This window comes from Dreissena polymorpha, chromosome 11 (assembly GCF_020536995.1).
Source record: "Dreissena polymorpha isolate Duluth1 chromosome 11, UMN_Dpol_1.0, whole genome shotgun sequence".
Classification (NCBI taxonomy): domain Eukaryota; kingdom Metazoa; phylum Mollusca; class Bivalvia; order Myida; family Dreissenidae; genus Dreissena; species Dreissena polymorpha.
Window position 1 is genome coordinate 81137891 of NC_068365.1, and position 27163 is coordinate 81165053.

The 27163-nt window shown below is 39.2% G+C and overlaps 2 protein-coding genes across 3 annotated transcripts in view; one reads left to right on the top strand and one right to left on the bottom strand.

Annotated features, from left to right (window-relative positions):
• Positions 1-2: 2 nt before the first annotated feature.
• LOC127850770 (dephospho-CoA kinase-like) lies at positions 3-13292 on the top strand. Its single transcript, XM_052384069.1, has 4 exons — positions 3-191; positions 2645-2848; positions 4135-4222; positions 11877-13292. Exons 1-4 carry the CDS (start codon positions 80-82, stop codon positions 12157-12159), a joined length of 687 nt encoding a protein of 228 aa, XP_052240029.1. The 5' UTR covers positions 3-79; the 3' UTR covers positions 12160-13292.
• A 105-nt stretch (positions 13293-13397) lies between these two features.
• Positions 13398-27163, bottom strand: part of LOC127850765 (rap guanine nucleotide exchange factor 4-like) — a 152949-nt gene continuing 139183 nt past the window's right edge. For both annotated transcript variants that reach the window (XM_052384055.1, XM_052384054.1), the window contains 10 exons: positions 26061-26182; positions 25228-25374; positions 23927-24024; positions 22612-22737; positions 21078-21256; positions 20457-20547; positions 18845-18983; positions 18409-18473; positions 17267-17321; positions 13398-16697 (listed from right to left, as the gene is read on the bottom strand). In XM_052384055.1, coding sequence (XP_052240015.1) covers positions 16573-16697; positions 17267-17321; positions 18409-18473; positions 18845-18983; positions 20457-20547; positions 21078-21256; positions 22612-22737; positions 23927-24024; positions 25228-25374; positions 26061-26182 — 1147 coding nt within the window. In that variant the 3' untranslated portion in view covers positions 13398-16572. The remainder of the gene's footprint in view (positions 16698-17266; positions 17322-18408; positions 18474-18844; positions 18984-20456; positions 20548-21077; positions 21257-22611; positions 22738-23926; positions 24025-25227; positions 25375-26060; positions 26183-27163) is intronic.

Genomic DNA, 27163 nt, shown 5'->3' on the forward strand with positions numbered 1-27163 from the left:
AATCCACTAACAATTTCTGTATCCCTTTTCGGACAATGAGGAAATAGTAAACTAACCACAAAACGAACGTTTGTGAAAAATGTTTCTAGTTGGTTTGACTGGGGGAATTGCGTCAGGAAAGTCAACGTGTTCAAATTTCTTTAGAGGAGAACGCATACCAGTTGTCGATGCTGATATTGTAGCAAGAGAAGGTTGCTTATTTTATTTGAATTATTTAGAGCTATATACATGTATTTTTATTTATTTAATTTTTTTGGGGGGGGGGGGGGGGGGGTGAGGGTCGGAGGGGGGGGGGGGGGGGTAATCTCTTTTGGCCTCTTTGTAGTAGTTTGTGTTAACTGTTTCACAACACGGACGCACTCTTCATGCCTACTTATTTGCCTGATGTCAATCGAAATTGGGCAACAGAGAAAGTATATGTATCAATTTTCTTATACTTATAGTTCCATCAATCCATATGGATTCAGCCACCATCATATTTGGAATGTATCAACATATTACTGATAAAACATTCTTTATTAATTTTTATTCATAAAATTGTGTCACATACAATCTTTTATGGATGTCAGGGCCAAAAAGCCCTTCTTCGCAAGGGGCCTCTTTTTCTTCCCCTTAATAAAAAATGCCCTTTCTCCTACATAAATTTCTTAAAAACATGCATTTTTCTCTAACTAAAGTTCCAATATACCTCGTATTTTTCATTTCTCAAAGCCAGAAAATGGTGTCTTTTTTCCCCCTAAAAAAGGCTGTGGCCCTTTCCCCAAAGTTGGTGTTTTGGCCCTGGATGTTTTTTTCAATACTGATTAATTTTGAATTTTGTACACCCATTCAGCAGAGTAGGCTTTGACTTTTAGGTGCCATGAGTTCGTGACAAAATAATTTTTGGCTTAATTTTTTGCCCAATAAAATGATTTGACAAATCCGATTCTATTATATCAATCTTATGTTCCGATTAAAGAGTTAGTTGAAACCTATTTATTTTAGCTCGATTGCGTCGAAAGCCTTAGGCTTATATAAACGCTCTCGAGTCCGCTTCCTGGGCTTAGAACCAGTACTTGGTGTCTTTGGGGGACATCTAAAGAACGCTCCCACGGTGGGGATCGAACCCGTGACCTCCCGGTCGCAAGGCAAACACCATATCATATCCATTACACCACGGCGATTAAAGAGTTATCTTACCTACTTGCAACCAAGTGACAATCATTTATTATTTGCACAACCGTTTTGTTTTGCTGGTTTTCATTAGGGGACTCAGACTAGAGTAGAATTCAACACAGTGCTGTTTCACTATAGGTCATTCCCCTACTGAACGCCCCCCATAAAAAGTTAATATTATTTGGGTAGTTCGCATAACAGTATTAAAATGTTTGATTAAAAAAGTAGTGCATATGATTAGTGTTTTTATGCCCCCGGTAGGGTGGCATATAGCAGTTGAACTGTCCGTCAGTATGTCAGTCTGTCCAAACACTTAAATGGTCTATTTTTTTTTTTTTTTAATATTTAACATAGCAACTTATACATGTGCATCTCATGGAGCTGCACATTTTGAGTGGTGAAAGGTGAAGGTGAAGGTCATCCTTCAAGGTCAAATGTCTAATATATGGCATCTCTCCGTCCGTCCGAAAACTTTAACATTGGCCATAATTTTTTCACTATTGATGATACTTTAGCAACTTGATGTTTGGCATGCATGTGTATCTTTTGGAGCTGAACATTTTGAGTGGTGAAAGGTCACGGTCAAGGTCATCCTTCAAGGTCAAATGTCAAATATTCTGTCCGTCCGAAAACTTTAACATCGGCCATAACTTTTTAAATATTGAAGAAAGCAACTTGATATTTGTCATGCATGTGTATCTCCTGGAGCTGAACATTTTGAGTGGTGAAAGGTGAAAATCAAGGTCATTCTTCAAGGTCAAATGTCAAATATTCCGTCCGTCAGAAAACTTTAACATTGGCCATAACTTTTTAAATATTGAAGATAGCAACTTGATATTTGGCATGCATGTGTATCTCATGGAGTTGCACATTTTGAGTGGTAAACGGTCAAGGTCATCCTTCAAGGTCAAGGTCTTAGGTCAAATTTTGCAATATTGAAGATAGCAAGCAACTACATATTTAAAATGCATGCGTACCTCATGAAGCTGCACATTTTTGAGTGGTGAAAGGTCAAGGTCATCCTTCAAGGTCAAAGGTTGAATAGATGGCTTCAAAGCGGCGCAATAGGGGGCATTGTGTTTCCGACAAACACATCTCTTGTTCTATTAAATATATGATATAAAATCAGTGTTGCCTTAATGTTTCCATAGATTTGGTCTGTAGCTAAGTATATATCTTATAAGTTAGATATTTTATGACCACTAGCAATATAAAGTGTTAATATGAGCCTCATTCTGGGGAAATTGGGCTTAATGCATGCGTGTAAAGTGGAGTCAGTGCAGGCTTATCAAGGACGATACTTTCCGCCTAAACTGAATTATAGTTTAGAAGAGACTTCCTTTAAACAAAACATTTAATAAAAAAGAAACAGTCATTCATGATTTAACAGTGCAAACTGCACAGGCTAATCTGGGACAACACTTAACGCGCATTCATTATACCAAGTTTTCTCAGAACATGGCTCATATTAATTCCTGTCTGATTTCAGTGGTTGAGCCTGGGCGCAGGGCCCTGAAAAAGATTGTGGCCACATTTGGTCCTGAGGTGTTACACTCCGATGGAACCTTGAACAGAGAGAAGCTCGGGGGCCTGGTGTTTTCTGATGAGGCCAAGCGTAAACAGCTCAATATGATCATGCATCCAGAAATTGGCAAAGCCATGATGTGGAAACTGCTGTGGTTGTTTCTTTCTGGTAGATATTGGCAAAGCCATGATGTGGAAACTGCTGTGGTTGTTTCTTTCTGGTAGATATTGGCAAAGCCATGATGTGGAAACTGCTGTGGTTGTTTCTTTCTGGTAGATATTGGCAAAGCCATGATGTGGAAACTGCTGTGGTTGTTTCTTTCTGGTAGAAATTGGCAAAGCCATGATGTGGAAACTGCTGTGGTTGTTTCTTTCTGGTAGATATTGGCAAAGCCATGATGTGGAAACTGCTGTGGTTGTTTCTTTCTGGTAGATATTGGCAAAGCCATGATGTGGAAACTGCTGTGGTTGTTTCTTTCTGGTAGATATTGGCAAAGCCATGATGTGGAAACTGCTGTGGTTGTTTCTTTCTGGTAGATATTGGCAAAGCCATGATGTGGAAACTGCTGTGGTCGTTTCTTTCTGGTAGATATTGGCAAGGCCATGATGTGGAAACTGCTGTGGTTGTTTCTTTCTGGTAGATATTGGCAAAGCCATGATGTGTAAACTGATGTGGTTGTTTCTTTCTGGTAGATGTTAGGCACCCTTGATTTTATTAGCATGGTTTAATTTTTTTACATGGTTGTCAATATCATTTAAAACACACGATTATTATGTAAGCCTTATCGATTTGGCAAGAAACTTCTTAATGGTTATACTTCCTTGAATGATTTGAAGCGCAAAATTTAAATTTGATTGACAATCAATCTGATAACATTCCTTATTTACCATGCATAGTTTGGCCTGATCACAAGCCTTAAAAGTATCATATATCTAGAAGATGTTCCTGAGATATGCAGAGACAAAAACACAATATATATTATTCATTATTATCACATTCTGCTAATATATTTACAATCCCAATATTTCTTTATTTTAGACATGGTTTTTACAAACTCCTATAAAACTTGAATGGTTTTGTGGAGTTGTGAATATATATCTTGCTTGAGAAACACATTACATCAACATGTCATTCCAGAGTGAACCAATTTTATTTGTGATGACATATAGCTGCATATAGCAAAAGACTTCTAGTCTCAAAATCAATATTTACTTTAAACCTATTTATTTTAGCTGGATTGCATAGAAAGCCTCAGGCTTCTTTGAAACGCTTTTGAGTCCGTTTCCTGGGATTAGATCTAAAGGATGCTTCCACAGTTTTGATTGAACCCATGACTTCCCAGTTGCTAGCTAGACACCATATCCATTACGCCACGGATACCTCAAGCTTCAATATTTAGAAGAGAATTGTGTGTCTGTATTTTTCTGTGTTATACATGTACATAACCCTTTCAGGTCACCAGTTTGTTGTGATGGACCTCCCACTACTGTTTGAATCAAAGACATATCTACCATACATGTCGTATATTCTAGTGGTCTCATGGTAAGTGATGACGTGCAGGCCCCATAGCATCATACGACTTAAGGACAACTTAATTAAATATCATAATATCAGTCTATTACCAGTTCTTTCAAGTTTATTTTGTATAATTATATATAGATTATTTTTTTTTGGTAAAGGATCAACTGATGTATTGTTGATCTTTTTTCCTATTTTAAGTTAAAATATTTAGGAATTAAGATATTGTGTACCTATAATGTTCACCTAATTATATATTACCTTGTACATTTTGTTATAAAATAAAAGCTGTTCTTGATTATGCTTAGACACATTGCCTTAATCCACCACCTTTTGGGGAATTTGACTATAATTCAAAAAGTATCAAACCCCTTGGCACAAGAATTAAAATACTAGTAGATCAAGTGAGGATCAGTGTACATTTGCTGGCATGTTGAAGGTACATTTTTAAATCTTTGTATTAAAAAAGTTATAAGCAATAATCATTGCTACCATAATAGCGTAAACATTAGTTGTCAGTATGAAAGTGCCTTATGATTTTACCTTGAAACACGCACACAATATATGTTAAATATTGTTTTTAAATGAGCTTGGTGTATCATAATTTATAAATTGGCCATCATGATAAGCTAAATATACTCATTTTTTGATTGTTTTCGTTATTTAGTGTGAAGAAATACACAGTAGTTAGTTAATGCCCTCACGGTTTCACCAGAGGATGGTTGATGGTCACCATAATGTTAGTTGGTCACCCTACTGTTAGTTTGTGCCCATATGGTTTCACCAGAGGGTGGTTGATTATCACCCTAGTGGTAGTTACAGCCCTGATGGTTTCACCAGAGGGTGGTTGATGGTCACCCTACTGTTAGTTAGTGCCCTGATGGTTTCACCAGAGGGTGGTTGATGGTCACCATACTGTTAGTTAGTGCCCTGATGGTTTCACAAGACGGTGGTTGATGGTCACCCTACTGTTAGTTAGTGCCCTGATGGTTTCACCAGAGGGTGGTTGATGGTCACCCTACTGTTAGTTAGTGCCCTCATGGTTTCACCAGAGGGTGATTGATGGTCATCCTACTGTTAGTTAGTGCCCATATGGTTTCACCAGAGGGTGGTTGATGATCACCCTACTGTTAGTTAGTGCCCATATGGTTTCACCAGAGGGTGGTTGATTATCACTCTACTGTTAGTTGTGCCCTCATGGTTTCACCAGAGGGTGGTTCATTATCACCCTATTGTTAGTTAGTGCCCATATTGTTTCACCAGAGGGTGGTTGATGATCACCCTATTGTTAGTAAGTGCCCTCATGGTTTCACATGAGGGTGGTTGATGGTCACCCTACTGTTAGTTAGTGCCCCCATGGTTTCACCAGAGGGTGGTTGATGGTCACCCTACTGTTAGTTATATGGTTTCATCAGAGGGTGGTTGATTATCACCCTACTGTTAATTAGTGCCCTTATGTTTTCACCAGAGGGTGGTTGATGGTCACCCTACTGTTAGTTAGTGCCCTGATGGTTTCACCAGAGGGTGGTTGATGGTCACCATACTGTTAGTTAGTGCCCATATGGTTTCACCAGAGGGTGGTTGATGGTCACCATACTGTTAGTTAGTGCCCATATGGTTTCAACAGAGGGTGGTTGATGGTCACTATACTTTGAGTTAGTGACCTCATGGTTTGACATGAGGATGGTTGATGGTCACTCTACTGTTAGTTAGTGCCCATATGGTTTCACCAGAGGGTGGTTGATTATCACCCTACTGTTAATTAGTGCCCTTATGTTTTCACCAGAGGGTGGTTGATGGTCACCCTACTGTTAGTTAGTGCCCTGATGGTTTGACATGAGGGTGGTTGATGATCACCATACTGTTAGTTAGTGCCCATATGGTTTCACCAGAGGGTGGTTGATGGTCACCATACTGTTAGTTAGTGCCCATATGGTTTCAACAGAGGGTGATTGATGGTCACTATACTTTGAGTTAGTGACTTCATGGTTTGACATGAGGCTGGTTGATGGTCACTCTACTGTTAGTTAGTGCCCATATGGTTTCACCAGAGGGTGGTTGATGGTCACCATACTGTTAGTTAGTGCCCTCATGGTTTCACCAGAGGGTGGTTGATGGTCACCCTACAGTTAGTTAGTGCCCTCATGGTTTCACCATAAGGTGGTTGATGGTCACCATACTGTTAGTTAGTGCCCTCATGGTTTCACCAGAGGGTGGTTGATGGTCACCCTACTATTTGTAAATGCCCACATTGTTTCACCAGATGGTGGTTGATGGTCACCCTACTATTTGTAAGTGCCCACATGGTTTCACCAGATGGTGGTTGATGGTCACCCTACTATTTGTAAATGCCCACATGGTGTCACCAGAGGGTGGTTGATGGTCACCCTACTGTTAGTTAGTGCCCTCATGGTTTCACCAGAGGGTGGTTGATGGTCACCCTATTATTTGTAAGTGCCCACATGGTTTCACCAGAGGGTGGTTGATGGTCACCCTACTGTTAGTTAGTGCCCATATGGTTTCACCAGAGGGTGGTTGATGGTCACCCTACTGTTAGTTAGTGCCCACATGGTTTCACCAGAGGGTGGTTGATGGTAACCATACTGTTAGTTAGTGCCCTCATGGTTTCACCAGAGGGTGGTTTATGGTCACCCTACTATTTGTAAGTGCCCATATGGTTTCTCCAGATGGTGGTTGATGGTCACCCTACTGTTAGTTAGTGCCCACATGGTTTCACCAGAGGGTGGTTGATGGTCACCTTACTGTAAGTGCCCACATGGTTTCACCAGAGGGTGGCTGATGGTCACCCTACTGTTAGTTAGTGCTCATATGGTTTCACCAGAGGGTGGTTGATGGTCACCATACTGTTAGTTAGTGACCTCATGGTTTGACATGAGGGTTGTTGATGGTCACCCTACTGTTAGTAAGTGCCCATATGGTTTCACCAGAGGGTGGTTGATGGTCACCCTGATGTTAGTTAGTGCCTACATGGTTTCACCAGAGGGTGGTTTATGGTCACCATACTGTTAGTTAGTGACCTCATGGTTTCACCAGAGGGTGGTTGATGGTCACCCTACTGTTAGTTAGTGCCCATATGGTTCTACCAGAGGGTGGTTGATGGTCACCCTACTGTAAGTTAGTGCCCACATGGTTTCACCAGAGGGTGGTTGATTGTCACCATACTGTTAGTTATTGACCTTATGGTTTGATGAGGGTGGTTGATGGTCACTCTACGGTTAGTTAGTGCCCATATGGTTTCACCAGAGGGTGGTTGATGGTCACCATACTGTTAGTTAGTGCCCTCATGGTTTCACCAGAGGGTGGTTGATGGTCACCCTACTGTTAGTTAGTGCCCGTATGGTTTCACCAGGGGGTGGTTGATGGTCACCCTACTGTTAGTTAGTGCCCTCATGGTTTCACCAGAGGGTGGTTAATGGTCACCCTACTGTTAGTTAGTGCCCTCATGGTTTCACCAGAGGGGGGTTGATGGTCACCCTACTGTTAGTTAGTGCACTCATGGTTTCACCAGAGGGTGGTTGATGGTCACCCTACTGTTAGTTAGTACCCTCATGGTTTCACCAGAGGGTGGTTGATGGTCACCCTACTGTTAGTTAGTGCCTTCATGGTTTTACATGAGGGTGGTTGATGGTCACCATACTGTTAGTTAGTGCCCTCATGGTTTCACCAGAGGGTGGTTTATGGTCACCATACTGTTAGTTTGTGCCCTCATCATTTCACCAGAGGGTGGTTGATGGTCACCATACTGTTAGTTAGTGCCCTCATAGTTTCACCAGAGGGTGGTTGATGGTCACCATACTGTTTGTTAGTGCCCTCATGGTTTCACCAGAGGGTGGTTGATGGTCACCATACTGTTAGTTAGTGACCTCATGGTTTGACATGAGGGTGGTTGATGGTCACCCTACTGTTAGTTAGTGCCCATATGGTTTCACCAGAGGGTGGTTGATGGTCACCCTACTGTTAGTTAGTGCCCACTTGGTTTCACCAGAGGGTGGTTGATGGTCACTATACTTTGAGTTAGTGACTTCATGGTTTGACATGAGGCTGGTTGATGGTCACTCTACTGTTAGTTAGTGCCCATATGGTTTCACCAGAGGGTGGTTGATGGTCACCCTACTATTTGTAAATGCCCATATGGTTTCACCAGAGGGTGGTTGATGGTCACCATACTGTTAGTAAGGGCCCTCATGGTTTCACCAGAGGGTTGTTGATGGTCACCCTACTGTTAGTTAGTGCCCTCATGGTTTCACCAGAAGGTGGTTGATGGTCACCATACTGTTCGTTAGTGCCCTCATGGTTTCACCAGAGGGTGGTTGATGGTCACCCTACTATTTGTAAGTGCCCACATGGTTTCACCAGATGGTGGTTGATGGTCACCCTACTATTTGTAAGTGCCCACATGGTTTCACCAGATGGTGGTTGATGGTCACCCTACTATTTGTAAGTGTCCACATGGTGTCACCAGAGGGTGGTTGATGGTCACCCTACTGTTAGTTAGTGCCCTCATGGTTTCACTAGAGGGTGGCTGATGGTCACCCTACTATTTGTAAGTGCCCACATGGTTTCACCAGAGGGTGGTTGATGGTCACCCTACTGTTAGTTAGTGCACATATGGTTTCACCAGAGGTTGGATGATGGTCACCCTACTGTTAGTTAGTGCCCACATGGTTTCACCAGTTGGTGGTTGATGGTCACCATACTGTTAGTTAGTGCCCTCATGGTTTCACCAGAGGGTGGTTTATGGTCACCATACTATTTGTAAATGCCCATATGGTTTCTCCAGATGGTGGTTGATGGTCACCCTACTGTTAGTTAGTGCCCACATTGTTTCACCAGAGGGTGGTTGATGGTCACCTTACTGTTAGTTAGTGCCCACATGGTTTCACCAGAGGGTGGTTGATGGTCACCCTACTGTTAGTTAGTGCTCATATGGTTTAACCAGAGGGTGGTTGATGGTCACCATACTGTTAGTTAGTGACCTCATGGTTTGACATGAGGGTTGTTGATGGTCACCCTACTGTTAGTAGGTGCCCATATGGTTTCATGGGAGGGTGGTTGATGGTCACCCTACTGTTAGTTAGTGCCTACATGGTTTCACCAGAGGGTAGTTGATGGTCACCATACTGTTAGTTAGTGACCTCATGGTTTCACCAGAGGGTGGTTGATGGTCACCCTACTGTTAGTTAGTGCCCATATGGTTCTACCAGAGGGTGGTTGATGGTCACCCTACTGTTATTTAGTGCCCACATGGTTTCACCAGAGGGTGGTTGATGGTCACCATACTGTTAGTTAGCGACCTCATGGTTTGATGAGGGTGGTTAATGGTCACTCAACTGTTAGTTAGTGCCCATATGGTTTCACCAGAGGGTGGTTGATGGTCACCATACTGTCAATTAGTGCCCTCATGGTTTCACCAGAGGGTGGTTGATGGTCACCCTACTGTTAGTTAGTGCCCATATGGTTTCACCAGAGGGTGGTTGATGGTCACCCTACTGTTAGTTAGTGCCCTCATGGTTTCACCAGAGGGTGGTTGATGGTCACCCTACTGTTAGTTAGTGCCCTCATGGTTTCACCAGAGGGTGGTTGATGGTCACGCTACTGTTAGTTAGTGCACTCATGGTTTCACCAGAGGGTGGTTGATGGTCACCATACTGTTAGTTAGTACCCTCATGGTTTCACCAGAGGGTGGTTGATGGTCACCCTACTGTTAGTTAGTGCCTTCATGGTTTTACATGAGGGTGGTTGATGGTCACCATGCTGTTAGTTAGTGCCCTCATGGTTTCAGCAGAGGGTGGTTTATGGTCACCATACGGTTAGTTAGTGCCCTCATCATTTCACCAGAGGGTGGTTGATGGTCACCATACTGTTAGTTAGTGCCCTCATCGTTTCACCAGAGGGTGGTTGATGGTCACCATACTGTTAGTTAGTGCCCTCATGGTTTCACCAGAGGGTGGTTGATGGTCACCATACTGTTAGTTAGTGACCTTATGGTTTGAGATGAGGGTGGTTGATGGTCACCCTACTGTTAGTTAGTGCCCATATGGTTTCACCAGAGGGTGGTTGGCGGTCACCATACTGTTAGTTAGTGCCCACATGGTTTCATCAGAGGGTGGTTGATTATCACCCTACTGTTAATTAGTGCCCTTATGTTTTCACCAGAGGGTGGTTGATGGTCACCCTATTTTTAGTTAGTGCCCTGATGGTTTCACCAGAGGGTGGTTGATGGTCACCATACTGTTAGTTAGTGCCCATATGGTTTCACCAGAGGGTGGTTGATGGTCACCATACTGTTAGTTAGTGCCCTGATGGTTTCACCAGAGGGTGGTTGATGGTCACCATAATGTTAGTTAGTGCCCTCATGGTTTCAAATGAGGGTGGTTGATGGTCACCTTACTGTTAGTTAGTGCCCATATGGTTTCAACAGAGATTGGTTGATGGTCACTATACTTTAAGTTAGTGACCACATGGTTTCACCAGAGGGTGGTTGATGGTCACCTTACTGTTAGTTAGTGCCCATATGGTTTGACATTAGGGTGGTTGATGGTCACCCTTCTGTTAGTTAGTGCCCATATGGTTTGACATGAGGGTGGTTGATGGTCACCCTACTGTTAGTTAGTGCCCATATGGTTTCACCAGAGGGTGGTTGATGGTCACCATACTGTTAGTTAGTGCCCTCATTGTTTCACCAGAGGGTGGTTGATGGTCACCATACTGTTAGTTAGTGCCCTGATGGTTTCACCAGAGGGTGGTTGATGGCCACCCTACTGTTAGTAAGTGACCTCATGGTTTGACATGAGGGTGGTTGATTATCACCATACTGTTAGTTAGTGCCCATATGGTTTCACCAGAGGGTGGTTGATGGTCACCATACTGTTAGTTAGTGCCCTCATGGTTTCACCAGAGGGTGGTTGATGGTCACCCTACTGTTAGTTAGTGCCCTCATCGTTTCACCAGAGGGTGGTTGATGGTCACCCTACTGTTAGTTAGTGCCCTCATGGTTTTACCAGAGGGTGTGTAATTATAAATTGCTAAAAGAAACCATCATACTTACACGAAGTGTTGCTTGCAACAACTAGTTACATAGATCAAAGGTCTATAGTCAAATTCAACATCAACAGACAAATATAGGAAAAACATTACTCTTTGTCTTCGGCATAAGTTTGTCCAGCATGGATGTTTTTTCCAATGACTTGGCAGAGTTATCAGTATAATGTGACAAGGTCAAATATATGTGCTTTTTCCTATTCACTTAAAAAAGTTATCTGAATGATGAGATGTAAGAAAAACAGGTCCTTAGTTTCAATGTCAAGGTCACAATTAAAGTTCATCTTTGTCCAGCATTTATGGATTTTTAAATAACTTTGTGCAAGTGATCAGCATAGACAAAGTGTCAAACTTAAGAATCAGGTCAGTAGGTCAGAGGTCAAAGTTTCAAATCAAGATCAAAGAACAAATTAGATTCTTGAGCAGATAAATGATTTTGAAATAACTTTCCAGTAGTTACAAGCATACCGAGTGCCTCTCACTATAACCGAGTCCTTAGGTAACAGGTCAAGTTTTTATTAGTGGTCAAAAATAAAATATAAGGTATCAATTGAGACGTACTCTGATTTTTTTTTATGACATGCATATTCTTGTGACAATTGCACTCTTGTTGCAGTTCTTCTAAAAAGCAGCTTGAGCGACTTAAAACTCGAAATAATTACACAACTGAAGAAGCAGAGAACAGAATCAAAGCTCAAATGCCATTGGCTGAAAAGTGTCTGTTAGCAACTACTGTGCTTGACAATAATGGAACAATTGAAGAACTTCAAAGACAACTGCATCAAATCTGTATTGACCTGAGGAGAAGTAAACGCCACTGGAAACTGCGTCTTGGTCTACTTTCACTATTCTTAGCTCCATTGTCAATACTAACTTACTTTTTGTTGTCAACAAATTAATTAAGGTGGGAAATGGGCATGCAATGTATTAAAGTGCAAAAATAAATGTTTTTTTAATACACAAAATTACATTAATATGTCCATTTCATTGACAATTCATATTTTCAATCCATTAATGTTTAAACATCTACCATAATTATCCCTTGCCATAGGCGGAGGGATTTTGTTTTGGCGTTGTCCGTCCTTCCGGCACTTTTGTGTCCGGAGCCATATCTTGGAAGTGCTTTGGCGGATTGTATTGAAACTTGGTATGAGTATATATATATGGATAAGAGGTTCATGCACGCCAAATGGCATTGTACACCATCTGTTAATAACAGAGCTATGGCCCTTTGTATCTTGATAAAATGCTTTTTTTGTGTCTGGCGCCATATCTTTGAAGTGCTTTGGCGGATTTCATTGAAACTTAGTATGAGTATATATATATGGATAAGAGGATGATGCATGCCAAATGGAATTGTACAGCATTGGATAATAAAGGAGTTATAGCCCTTTGTATCTTGCTTTTTTTGTGTGTTCGGAGCCATATCTTGGAAGTGCTTGACCGATTTCATTCAAACTTGGCATGAGTATATATATGGATAAGAGGATGTGATACGTTGGCGTTGTCCATCCGTCCAGAAAACTTTTGTGTCCAGAAGTATATTTGCTGGGGATATCAATTCAATGAATTTGCTTGTTCTATGTTGTATTTAATTTAATTGTTTGTTTTGATGGCATTGCAGTGTACAGATATTTGGAATGGTGAAGCATTGTATTAGCAGTTACTCAAAGGTATTTAACACTGTATAAACTTCAAATCTTGTTTTTGGGTCAATTAGGTTTTATTCTGATGTGAGATGGTTGTGAATTATGTGCACTTCACATTTCATATCTAAAATATGTGCCAATAATGATAAGAATTTGAATAAACAACAGTCTATTTATGTAATCAGTGTTATAACAGAGACAGTGGACACGTTAAATCCTCACAATCATTGTAAAACTCAGCTATAAACGAGTAAACAAGCTTTGCTCTGAGATTCTTTATAACATAAAACTATATGTGACAACTCTCATACAAGTTTGCCCATATGTATTTGTAAGTGTATGTCACCTGCATAATAAATGTTCATAAATACATAAATTGCTTATATATTGTCAGTTTTGTATATATAACGATGAACTGGAAATGTTATATGAATAAACTTTCGGTTCTGTTTATAAAAGTTCAACGTAGCATACTCACAAGCCACACGTTGTCATGTTTTGTCATTTAATCTCTGCACAGGTAAATACTTAACAAAATATGACAGACATAAACAACTTTTACAAACAAGTGTCATGAAATGCAATGCTAGATTTTCATTTACATGTACTGGTATGAAAACTTCAATGTACAAGAACAAAAAAACTACACTTTAAATATGCAAGAACTTAACATTATAAAATGAAGATTAGATATTGCTTTCAACCTTCCCCAACCCAAGTAAATGTATTATAGACTCTACATTTCAAATACATATTTGAATGGTTTTCATTAATGATTTGTCAAAAATAATGCCTACATGATGATTTAAATACAGGGATGAAGAAAATTGTCAAGCATAACAAAATAGACAAGTAAAATCATAACATATCTAAGAACAGACATATTTATTTTTTAATATTTGTACTTCTTAAAAGTAATAGCAGTTCACAAATTATGCATGGCTTAAACATGTATGTATATTTGTTCCCATTTGTGTCATTTTAATTACTGCAGAGGATGAATAATAACAACACATTTTACTTCCAGATAAATACACAATATTTACAAAACACATTTTATCATACATGTAAATCATACAAAAATAGCACACTGAGCAATTTTCTATTCATTATAATTATTATATACATTTTTATTCAGCATTTATACACAGTCCCAAATATTGAGTCTTTGGATACTTTTTATCACCATGGACGCAGTAAGATAAAATTGTCATACTAAAGAGGATTTTTGGAATGGGGGTTTAAATTCATTAACAAAAAGAATTTCACTAATAATGTCTTGGCTTTATGAAACACATCTTTTTCTGCCTTTCTTTGTTTCTAAAAGGAAAGGAATCAAAACACAAATTTTGATTTTGATGAAAAAGAACATGTTTGGATAGTAAAACATTTTGGTATTAATTGAAAAAGAAAATGTAATTTATACAGAATGACATAAGAGCTGACAATGAACCCTTATTGAAAAAATAAAATACATAAACCATACATAAATAACTATATAGAAATATACAACATTAAAAGCACTATTATACAAAATAATAATTTACAAAACAATGTTTTTTTAACATTAAAACTATTGTGTACAATAATGAAAACATTAAAAAATTACACGTATGCAAGTTATAAAACAACAATAACAGAACTAGTATGAAAACCACTTGAGCCCTAAATATTGCACGACTCATATGAGCCCTGCTCTGGGAAAATGGGGCTTAATGCATGCACCTGAAGTGCTGTCCCATACAAGCCTGTGCAGCCTGAAGTGCTGTCCCATACAAGCCTGTACAGCCTGAAGTGCTGTCCCATACAAGCCTGTGCAGCCTGAAGTGCTGTCACATACAAGCCTGTGAAGTGCTGTCCCATACAAGCCTGTGCAGCCTGAAGTGCTGTCACATACAAGCCTGTGCAGCCTGAAGTGCTGTCCCATACAAGCCTGTGCAGCCTGAAGTGCTGTCCCATACAAGCATGTGAAGTGCTGTCCCATACAAGCCTGTGCAGCCTGAAGTGCTGTCACATACAAGCCTGTGCAGCCTGAAGTCATGTCCCATACAAGCCTGTGAAGTGCTGTCCCATACAAGCCTGTGCAGCCTGAAGTGCTGTCCCATACAAGCCTGTGCAGCCTGAAGTGCTGTCCTATACAAGCCTGTACAGCCTGAAGTGCTGTCCCATACAAGCCTGTGCAGCCTGAAGTGCTGTCACATACAAGCCTGTGAAGTGCTGTCCCATACAAGCCTGTGCAGCCTGAAGTGCTGTCCCATAAAAGCCTGTGCAGTCATCAAATCAGGGATGATTATAGTTTCCGCTTTTATCGAATTTTTCGTTTAAGGGAGTATCTTCTTTATTAGCAAAAATCAAATTTAGGCGGAAACTGTTGTCCGTGACTAGCTTGTGACGACTACCCACATGCATTAAGCCCCATTTTCCCATAGTGTGGCTCGTATTCAAGCAATCCTGTGTGTACCATGAAATAAAGAAACAATAACATTACATAAATATCACACTCTATGAATGAAGAACAGTATGTCAGTCTTTATCAATATATTTTTAATTATAAAAACATATGTTGTCATGGAAATGCTTTTTCTGACATGAAAGTTATTTTTGTCATTTTATAAAAGAAAACAGACTGTCCATGTTAATATAATGAGCAAATCACACAGCTGGCTTAAGATGAACAAATCCTCATATTATAAAAAATTATTAATATCAAAATACTATTATGAAATGGATACTTTTATTCTTATTATGAACACACCATAAGAAGAAGTTAACTGGTATGTATTTATTTATACTCAGTACATCATATTCTGACATGACAGCAAATATAAATGAAGGAATGAAACAAATTTAACCCATTTATGCCTAGCGTCTAGAAAAAAGGCCTTGGCAAACAGTGACACATGATGCGGCGTCTTATCTGGGTCTACGCTGTTTGCTTAAAGAAATTTCTGTAACAAATATTCTAAATATATAAATAAATATACTAGACATCCCTAATTTGGGAAATAAATCGATCCACTTTAGGGATGGGAGAGCCCACTAGGCATAAATGGGTTAATTTGGTCATTTTGTGTTGTTGCCAATATTCATTGAGTAGAGACAGGCTGTATAAAAAAAGTCCTTCTTTGTTGTATAAAACATCCATTTCCAAACAAATCCTCAACTTCATAGAGGTGTAAACAACGCCATTCTGAATCAGGAAAAGGTAGGATTTTTGTTTGGAAGTGACATCCTTTAAACATTCTTTTAATAAAAGCTTAAAGTGTACTGCACAAGGTAATCTGTGATGAAACTTCACTTTATGCACATGCATTAAGCCCCATTTTCATAGAGCACTGCTGATATGGAGTCTATAACAGGCCAGCATCATGACTACTAGAGTCTATAACAGGCCAGCATCATGACTACTGGAGTCTATAACAGGCCAGCATCATGACTACTGGAGTCTATAACAGGCCAGCATCATGACTACTGGAGTCTATAACAGGCCAGCATCATGACTACTGGAGTCTATAACAGGCCAGCATCATGACTACTGGAGTCTATTACAGGCCAGCATCATGACTACTGCAGTCTATAACAGGCCAGCATCATGACTAATGGAGTATATAACAGGCCAGCATCATGACTACTGGAGTCTATAACAGGCCAGCATCATGACTACTAGCTTTTCCTGGGTTCCAGCTTGTGTGAGAGGTTGGTAAGCAGTCGTTGATTGTCAATGACACGCAGGCCCCGAATATACTCCGACGTCTCGGATGACTTCAGAGTTAACGGGGCTTCAATATCTGTGAAGAAAGAAGGAAAGCGTTTCAAGTCTAACCAGTACAAATTAAATGAGTACAATTGAGTACATTCTCTTTCCTCCACATAATTACGCAGTAACAATTCATCCTCTCATTTTAATGCCGGAGATTTAAAATACCCTGCTCCTTAATTGTGCGTAAAGTGTTGTCTGCAGAGGTGAATCTGGGACAACACTTTCCGCCTAGACTTATTTTTGCTAAGAAGATACTTTCTTTAAACAAAAAATATCATTAAAGTGGAAAGTGTCGTCTGCAGTCTGCACAGGCTAATCTGGGACAACACTTTACGCACATGCATTAAACACCCTTTTCACAGAGCATGGCCCAAATATAGATAGAAGAAATGGAGAATGCAAGTGCAATATTTTAAAAGTATTATTAAGATGTTCTTTTTTATCATTGTATAACACTTATTTTTTACATATTCGCAAAAACAAATAGTAAAGCATTACGTTTGCAAAACGAATTTCAAGGTAGTCCAACTTAAACAATCCAGCAAACCAGCAACATGTTTTTAGTAAAAGAAATTTTAAAAAAGCGAAGTAAATTACCCAGTTGAGCACTTCTACAGAATCGCACCGTCTTCAGTGTTTGTGAAATCATATGCTGAAAAAAAACACACACCATAATGGTGGTATACAATGGTTTACTGTAGAGACAGAATCATTTAACCTCTTAAATGATCAAGAAAATTATCCCTTATCCCTTAAATCACTTAAATAAAGAAGATATAAATGTTGTAAGAATATACCAACATGATAAGAAAACATACAGGTACATTTAATTTAGTTGAGGTGTCACATTATATTATTTTTTATGAAGCATCTTTACCCAGAAAAACAAAAATCATTTGAGTCGCGTTCTGAGAAAACTGGGCATAATGCATGTGCATAAAGTGTCATCCCAGATTAGCCTGTGCAGTCTAATCAGGGACGACACTTTCCGCCTAAACTTGATTTTCGGCAAGGAGGGACTTCCTTGACACTAAAAATACCATAAAAGCGGAAAGTGTCGTCCCTGATTAGCCTGTGTCGACTGCACAGGCTAATCTGGGAAGACACATTACGCACATGCATGAAGCCCAATTTTCTCAGAACAAGGCTCATTTGAATTAATTTGAAAATTTGAGCCTCTCTCTGGGAAAGAAGTTTTTTCCACATGTGCAAAGTGTTCTTCCAGATTAGCCTTGTAGTTTGCATAGGAAAACCTTGGACGACACTTTACACCGCAATCTCATTTTTGCTTCCTTTAACCCTTTACCACTTACATACGTATTTTGATTCATTTGGAGTCCCATAGAAAGTTAAATTTAGTTAAAGACCTTTCTTACTAGATTCAAGTTTTAAAGGCTTCATTTCCAACCCTAAGTTACTTGATGAGCAGCAAACAGCATAAAACCTGTTCTATTTAAATGCTGGTTGCAAAATACATTTTCAGTTTGCCTTTTATGAGGGAAAGGGTTAAACAAAATTACCATAAAAGCGAAAAGTGTTGTCCCTTATTAGCCTATGTGGACTGCACAGGCTAACCTGAGGCGACACTATATGCACATGCATTAAAGCCCATTTTCACAGAACGAGGCTCAAATCCAGTCATTAGAATGATATCCCTAAACAAAAATTCAAATAAAGCATACTTTGATAAAACGTTTTTTGTTCATACTGTTGTCCATAAAATATATTTATTGACCTACCATTTTTTCAAAGTTGACCAGCCCATCAAAATAAGTTTTGTTCCCCTCATGGGTGAATGTCATATCTACAAAATACACTCACAGTTTAATATACTTTTCGTTAAAGTGTTTCTATTTTAAAATGATAACAAAACCAATCACTAATAATGATCATTGTCAAGCAATTCTAATGAAGATTAAATAATTGCAGTCACTCAAAAATTAAAGACAATTCTAGAATTTTTGAAATTGTAAATCTGTTTTTTCTGACTTACATTTATTGAAGATTTTAACCTACACATATCAATAACATTTCAAGTAAACTGATAATAAGTATTTAAATCCACCATACAAATGTTCTTAAACATAAAGTTTCTATCACCAATCCTTATACGAACTTTATTTTCATCACAAGATAAGAGTAACTTATGAATCTTAAAAGACGCGGGTCTAGCACCTTTCATTAAGAGTGGCATGAAGGGTATGATGGGAGGCGACATCTTGGCCACAGAGAAGCGATATACCCGGTGATTACGGGACGGGTCCATCAGGGTCTCAAAGTCCGCAAACATCTTCTTGAACTTGCCTGGCAGTTTCTGAAAGTACAGATTTGTATCATGGTTTACATGCATGTAGTAATAAGAAATTATTTTTAAAAAATTAACCCTTTCCCACTTAGCTTAGATACGCCCATCGACACGTTTATTGCCCCTAAGAAAATCACATTTTATTTATTTAAGACCTATCTTACTAAATTAATGTTGTAAAGCCTTCATGTCCATCTCTAAGATGCAGCAAGCAGCATAAAACCTAAACAGAATACATTTTGTATTTTGGCTGTATGCATCTTGCAATTTTCAAGTTGCAACTGATCAGGAAAGGGTTAACACATATTTAATGCTTTTCTTATTTTTCAAACTACAAAAGTAATCTTTATTTCACAAACAGTACAATGTTCCAATTTTGTTTGATTATTTATAAAGAACAAGAGGGCCAAGATGGGTCCTAAAGCGCTCACCTGAGTTCACGGTAATTGTTAATGACTTGACCTGGTGATTAATTTTTTACTCCTTTTTACCCAGAATCGAACATGACCTTGATAAAGATTTTTACTAATTAGTTTCATCAACATTGAAACATAAATGTGGTCTCTACATTGTTTATAAGTTTGTTTGTTTTATAGATTTGACAAGATTACCTAGATTTTGGATTTTACACCCAGATATGAATAAGTCAAACATTCTGACCAAGATTCATCAAGATTGGGTCATTAATGTGTCCTTTAGAATGGTTACTGGGTCATTAATGTGTCCTCTAGAGTGGTTACTGGGTCATTAATGTGTCCTCTAGAGTGGTTACTGGGTCATTAATGTGTCCTCTAGAGTGGTTACAAGGTTTGGGTCATTAATGTGTCCTCTAGAGTGGTTACAAGGTTTGGGTCATTAATGTGTCCTCTAGAGTGGTTAAAAGGGTTTTCTAAGATTTGAGTTGGTGACATAGTTTTTAAATGCACGTGACCCATTTTTATACTCTGCATACATATTGCAAAGATAAACACTCTACAAAGTTTCATCAAGATTGAGTCCAAATTGTGGCTTCTAGAGTGGTAAAAAGCTTTTTCTGAGATTTGACCTGGTGACCTAGTATTTACACGCACTTAACCCAGATTGAAAATTATCAAGTTAGATTTTCTGATCAACATCAAAATTGGATGACAAATGTGGTCTCTAGTGGTACCTGGATAAAAATTGAAAACACATGAGTAACAGGTGAGCTTAAAAAATTAAGGATTGGGCAATATGAAAATAATTTCTTTATTCATCAATTGATTTCAATGCATCGATAAAACATTCAAGATATACAGAACAGAGTTCATTTGTCAATCCAATAAGAGTTATCTGTTAGTTCAAAGGTAAATCCAATATGAGTGCACTCTGTTGGTACCTCTTTCTGGGAAAACTGGAATTTACACATGTGCATAGTGTCCTTCCAGATAGCCTGTGCAGTATCCTAGATAAGCCGGTGCAGTCTGCACATGCATAAAGCCCAGTTTTGAGGCTCATACGTACCTCCCAGGTCTGTGACAGGCGACTGACAGCTATGTTACTGAGGCCCATCACTATAGCAAAGAAACTGTTCAAGTTCTGGAACTCTTTGCAGCTGGAAGAAAGAATAAATAAATTATTTCCAGTACAAATGAAATAATTTTTGCTGGAAAGAGATTTTACAAAATGAAAAAAAACAAAACAATTTATATCACAGTTTTAACTGGTAAATGTCAATAAACAGTCAAATTATGAAAGTGTTAACAACAAAGCACCAAATAGTAGACATTCTTAATGACTCGTTGAGGGAAATGATAAGGCCCAGGTGCTGTCTATAAAGGATTTTACAGAGACTCACTGTGCAGCAAGCCCAGGTGCTGTCTATTAAGGATTTTAGTTTAAACCTATTTATTTTAGCTCGATTGCTAAAGGATTTTACAGAGACTCACTGTGCAGCAAGCCCAGGTGCTGTCTATTAAGGATTTTACAGAGACTCACTGTGCAGCAAGCCCAGGTGCTATCTATTAAGGATTTTACAGAGACTCACTGTGAAGCAAGCCCATGTGCTGTCTATTAAGGATTTTACAGAGACTCACTGTGGAGCAAGGCCAGATGCTGTCTATTAAGGATTTTACAGAGACTCACTGTGCAGCAAGCTTGATGAACTTCCTCAGCAGGGAGACCCTTTTACTGAGGTTGGTACACAGGACCATCTCCGTGACAACCCAGAACTGGATCTCGTTGAAGCGCTGGAGGAAGGTGTCCAGGTTGGCGGTGATCTTGGCAAACTTGTAGCGGCCAAACACCTGGTATATCAGCTCATACTACGGGAAATATAAGGCACCTTTTCAGAAAACTGGGCACAATGCAGGTGCGTAAAGAAGTGTCCTAGATTAGCATGTGCAGTCTGCATAGGTTTATGGAGTACTACACTTTATGCTCATGCATTTATGCACATGCACTTAGCCCGTTTTATGCACATGCATTTAGCCCGTTTTATGCACATGCATTTAGCCCGTTTTATGCACATGCATTTAGCTCGTTTTATGCACATGCATTTAGCCAGTTTTATGCACATGCATTTAGCCAGTTTTATGCACATGCATTTAGCCCGTTTTATGCACATGCATTTAGCCCGTTTTATGCACATGCATTTAGCCCATTTTATGCACATGCATTTAGCCCGTTTTATGCACATGTATTTAGCCCATTTTATGCACATGCATTTAGCCCATTTTATGCACATGCATTTAGCCAGTTTTATGCACATGCATTAAGCCCGTTTTATGCACATGCATTTAGCCAGTTTTATGCACATGCATTTAGCCCGTTTTATGCACATGCATTTAGCCAGTTTTATGCACATGCATTTAGCCTGTTTTATGCACATGCATTTAGCCACTTTTATGCACATGCATTTAGCCCGTTTTATGCACATGCATTTAGCCAGTTTTATGCACATGCATTTAGCCCGTTTTATGCACATGCATTTAGCCAGTTTTATGCACATGCATTTATGCACATGCATTTAGCCCGTTTTATGCACATGCATTTAGCCCGTTTTATGCACATGCATTTAGCCCGTTTTATGCACATGCATTTAGCCCGTTTTATGCACATGCATTTAGCCCGCTTTATGCACATGCATTAAGCCCATTTCACCACAACAAGGCTCATATGTTGAGGGCAGGCAAAGTAATGAAAAGTGATCACACATTTTTTGCTATAGATAGTTATGCCAGAATTAAATAGCTTCTGAAAAGACAACTCAAATGCCATAAAATCATGACATATATTTTGTTTTGCTCAAACTGTCGTCTTTATACCATACATTTTCCCATATATTACTCACTGCAAATCGGGTAATATTTGCCTGATAACCAAAACTTATTGAAAATGTTCTTTCAGCTAAAATACAATAAACAATACAATTTGCTAAAACAATTATAATGACACTCCCTATCTCTTTAATAAGACTAGATCCCTGTGGACTAGTGGATATATGGTGTTGGCCTAGCAACCAGAAAGTCACTGGTTTGATCCCCACTGTGGTAGCATTCTTTAGATTTCCCCAAAATACACCAAGAACTGGTTCTACCCAAGAAACTGACTCCAGAACTTTTCAATATACCTTAGGCTTTTGATTCAATAGAGCTAAAATAAAAAAGTTTTAAACTACCTCCTGAACGCAGGTGAAGAGCTCCCAGTCGTATGTGGTCAGGTGGTAGGCCATCTCCCGGGAACTGAACCCCTCGATGCTGGAGAATGTGCTCTCTGTGGGACCCTCTTGCTCGGGGAGGGGCGTCTGAAAGGGAACAAACATGCAGCCTACAGGTGTGGAATGTTGAATTGTCTGATGTGCATACATGCAGCCTACAGGTGTGGAATGTTGAATTGTCTGATGTGCATACATGCAGCCTACAGGTGTGGAATGTTGAATTGTCTGATGTGCATACAGCCTTCAGGTGTGGAATGTTGAATTGTCTGATGTGCATACAGCCTACAGGTGTGGAATGTTGAATTGTCTGATGTGCATACATGCAGCCTACAGGTGTGGAATGTTGAATTGTCTGATGTGCATACAGCCTACAGGTGTGGAATGTTGAATTGTCTGATGTGCATACAGCCTACAGGTGTGGAATGTTGAATGGTCTGATGTGCATACAGCCTACAGGTATGGAATGTTGAATTGTCTGATGTGCATGCAGCCTACAGGCGTGGAATGTTGAATTGTCTGATGTGCATACAGCCTACAGGTGTGGAATGTTGAATTGTCTGATGTGCATGCAGCCTACAGGTGTGGAATGTTGAATTGTCTGATGTGCATACAGCCTACAGGTGTGGAATGTTGAATTGTCTGATGTGCATGCAGCCTACAGGTGTGGAATGTTGAATTGTCTGATGTGCATACAGCCTACAGGTGTGGAATGTTGAATTGTATGATGTGCATACATTATAATACAGATGAGCAGCCCGCTGAGAAAACTGGGCTTAATTTATGTGCGTAAAGTTTTCTTCCCAGTATGTAGTATGCACAGACTATCAGGGACAACACTTTGCTTTTACGGTATTTTTTGTTAAAAAGAAGTCTCTTCTAAGCAAAAATCCAGTTTTCTTTGAAAATGTTGCCCTGATTAGCCTTTCACAGGCTAATCTGAGAAAACACTTCATGAATTGTGCTGCGTTCTCTCACAGTGAGGCTCAGGGATGTTATTCAATCATAATATTTGAAGTTTCTTGCTGAAAACTATATCTTGCTATAGCATGTAAACAGAATGTAAATTACCTCCACTTACAAAATCACATAAATATTTCTCAAACAAGACTGGTAAAAAAATTGACCATAATAAGGTTTTGGGAATGGACACTCATAGAAAAGGTCGCCTATGAAATCAATAACATATTCCTAAGCATGTTAAACAGAAGTATATTTGAAACTGTTTAATAAATTGCTGTTGAATGGGGATGATAAAAGTGCAGTTTACAATGCCTACCAGCGCATCTAGATGTTCCTTGGGGGTAACAAACAGGCGCCCATTAATGCTAAGTCCAGTGGTTACACAGAGGTCATTGTCCTTGAAAATGACCCGCTCTGAAAGTAACATACACACATTTGTCAGAGAAATACTGTAAAATCATTATTTATTGTGGGACATTAACTGTCGTGGATTTGACCAATGTACAAATTTAACTCAAACACATTAGAAACTCACACCACATTCCTTATTTGTTTTTGTTCCAAAATAAGAAATCAAGGACATCTCATGTCCAAGAGAGTCATTATGTGAAAAAACTATGAAAATTCATGCCAAAGACAATAAATTATTTACAGTACTTGGAATGTCTAAATGATTCCAACTAAACGTTTATAACAATACTGACATTATAATAATTTGTACAAAAATGTAAACATATTTTCAGTATGAAGTTTTGTTTAGATTGTTTTGATTCGGGAGACATTACAAGTCTTAAATTCTGACATATTTGGCTGTTGTCAATGAAATATGTGCTTTCTAGATCTCCAGCCAAGTCTCAAAAATGAATATTGACCAATTAGAAAGCTTGACATATTGGAGCTTCAATTTCATGTGCTATTAACTCTTTCCCACTCAGAAACAAAGTTAAAATGGCTATGTGCAAAGTAACTCGCAGACTGTTCAGGTTTTATGCTGTTTGCTGCTCATCAGTATCTAAGGGTTGGAAATGAAGCCTTTAAAACTTGAATCTTGTAAGAAAGGTCTTTAATTAAATTTAACTTTCTAAGGGACTACAAATACATAAAAATATGTATCTAAGTTGTAAAGTGTTAACATGTGCAATTAGGAATCCGCTTTGAATACTGTATAAGTTGTGGCTAAGGTTCAGTCACCAATTAAACCTCATTCTGGTAAAACTGGGCTCAATGTGTGTGTGTAAACTTCCCCCATTTATGGAATTTTTTGTTTTAAGGAGGTCTTTTATAAACAAGAATCCAGTATTGACGGAAAGTCTCTGATTAGCATGTGCGGACCACAGGTGCTTATCTGGGACAACAATTTACGCACATGCAATAAGCCCAGTTTTCCAAGAACGAGGCATAACCCTTTGCATGCATTTGTTGTCTGCTAAAATGTCGTCTGCTGAATTTTTAAAATTAGCATTTTCTTCAATTTTTTTCAAAGAATACTATCAGAATAGCAAACAGTTAGGATCCTGATGAGACGCTGAGACGCCACGTTCTGTGGCATTTCATCTGAATCTAAACTATTTGCAAAGGCCTTCAAAATTCAGTTTCAGCGCTGAAAGAGTTAATTACCTCCTGTAGATTTCACTTCACAGAGTATGAGGTCTTCACCCAGACCGAGCTTCTCTATGGTAGATTCCAATAGTGATCCAACTTTCGTTTCCAACGGCAACTTGAGCGTAGTATAGGAGTGGTCCGCACAATAGACTTTGAATATAGCTGGAATTGATGAGGATAAAAATGGTAGGTATGTCTTTCAACAATTCAAGCAATGGGAGTTGAAGGGATAAACATCTACATGCATTACGGGCTGGCTTACAGGCACATCAGTAAGCTTGGTGTTTTGATTTAAATTAATTCTATGTTTCAATGGCTAAGACCTTTTACAATATTGAATGGTTTAAATGTATCTATGCCAGCTTTCTTTTAATGTCTTTTTCATTAAAAGGGTGTGTCTTAAAAGCCAACAAGAGATGTGTTTGTCAGAAACACAATGCCCCCTTCTGCGCCGCTTTGAATCCATATATTTGACCTTTGACCTTGAAGGATGACCTTGACCTTTCACCATTCAAAATGTGGTGCTCCATGAGATACACATGCATGCCAAATATCAAGTATCTATCTTCAATATTGCAAAATGTATGACCAATGTTTAAGCTTTCAGATGGACGCACAGACTGACAGGCAGACGGACAAAAAAGTTTCAGACAGACAGTTCAACTGCTTTATGCAACACTACCCGGGGGCATAAAAACCAGTTAAGGCATCAAGTATTGTCCCTGATTAACCTGTGCAAAGTGCCCAGGCTAATCTTTGACATCACTGTACGCACATGCATTATGCCCCATTTTCCCAGAGCATATCTTTTGAATTCCATAAAGAACCACTGAGAACTCTTCACTTACTCTCATCTGTAGGTCTGAAGGGTTTGCGACTCTTCGGGGCGTCTTGAAAGCATTCCTTCACTTGCTTCCGCGAAAACGAGAACGTGCCTGAAGAACGCTTTTTCATTTTGTTGGCTGGAGAACTGCAAGTAAAAAATTTCAAGCTGAAATATACAGTCGTTTCAATTTCAACAATCAATATTGAAAATGTTAGATATAAAAGACAAGAGGTCCAAGATGGCCCTAGTTCGCTCAACTGAGAGGAGTCGGTTCATTCAATCTTTACCAAATGTCAAACTTGACCTAGATATTGTCCAGACAGACATCCTGGTCAAGTTTCATCATTATCTCATCTGCGAGTCATGATCAATGTACCTATGAAGTTTCATGATCCTAGGCGTAAGCATTCTTGAGTTATGATCCGGAAACCATTTTTCTAAGTTGAGTCACCGTGACCTTGACAGCCATTGTGTGAATAAGTTTTTTGGCACTGTGACCTTGACCTTTGATCTAGTGACCTGATAATCAATAGGGTTCATCTGCGAGTCATGATCAATATACCTATGAAGTTTCATAACCTAGGCATAAGCGTTCTTGAGTTATCATCCAGAAACCATTTTACTATTTCAGGTCACTGTGACCTTGACCTTTGACCTAGTGACCTGAAAATCAATAGGGGTCATCTTCGAGTCATGATCAATATACCTATGAAGTTTCATGATCCTAGGCATAAGCGTTCTTGAGTTATCATCCGGAAACCATTTTACATCTTTGGGTCACTGTGACCTTGACCTTTGACCTAGTGACCTGAAAATCAATAGGGATCATCTGCAAGTCATGATAAATGTATCTATGAAGTATCATGATCCTAGGTATAAGCGTTCTTGAGTTATCATCTGGAAACCATTTTACTATTTCGGGTCATCGTGACCTTGACCTTTGACCTAGTTACCTGAAAATCAATAGGGGTCATCTGCGAGTCATGATAAATGTACCTATGAAGTTTCATGATCCTAGGCATAAGCGTTCTTGAGTTATCATCTGGAAACCATTTTACTATTTCGGGTCACCGTGACCTTGACCTTTGACCTAGTGACCTGAAAATCAATAGGGGTCATCTGCAA

Bases quoted from the DNA above. Each gene is read 5' to 3' on its own strand.
- LOC127850770 (XM_052384069.1), top strand. From the start codon at position 80: ATGTTTCTAGTTGGTTTGACTGGGGGAATTGCGTCAGGAAAGTCAACG. The intron at 192-2,644 runs GTTGCTTATTTT...GTCTGATTTCAG, and splicing joins TGATATTGTAGCAAGAGAAG to TGGTTGAGCCTGGGCGCAGG. The intron at 2,849-4,134 runs GTAGATATTGGC...TAACCCTTTCAG, and splicing joins GCTGTGGTTGTTTCTTTCTG to GTCACCAGTTTGTTGTGATG.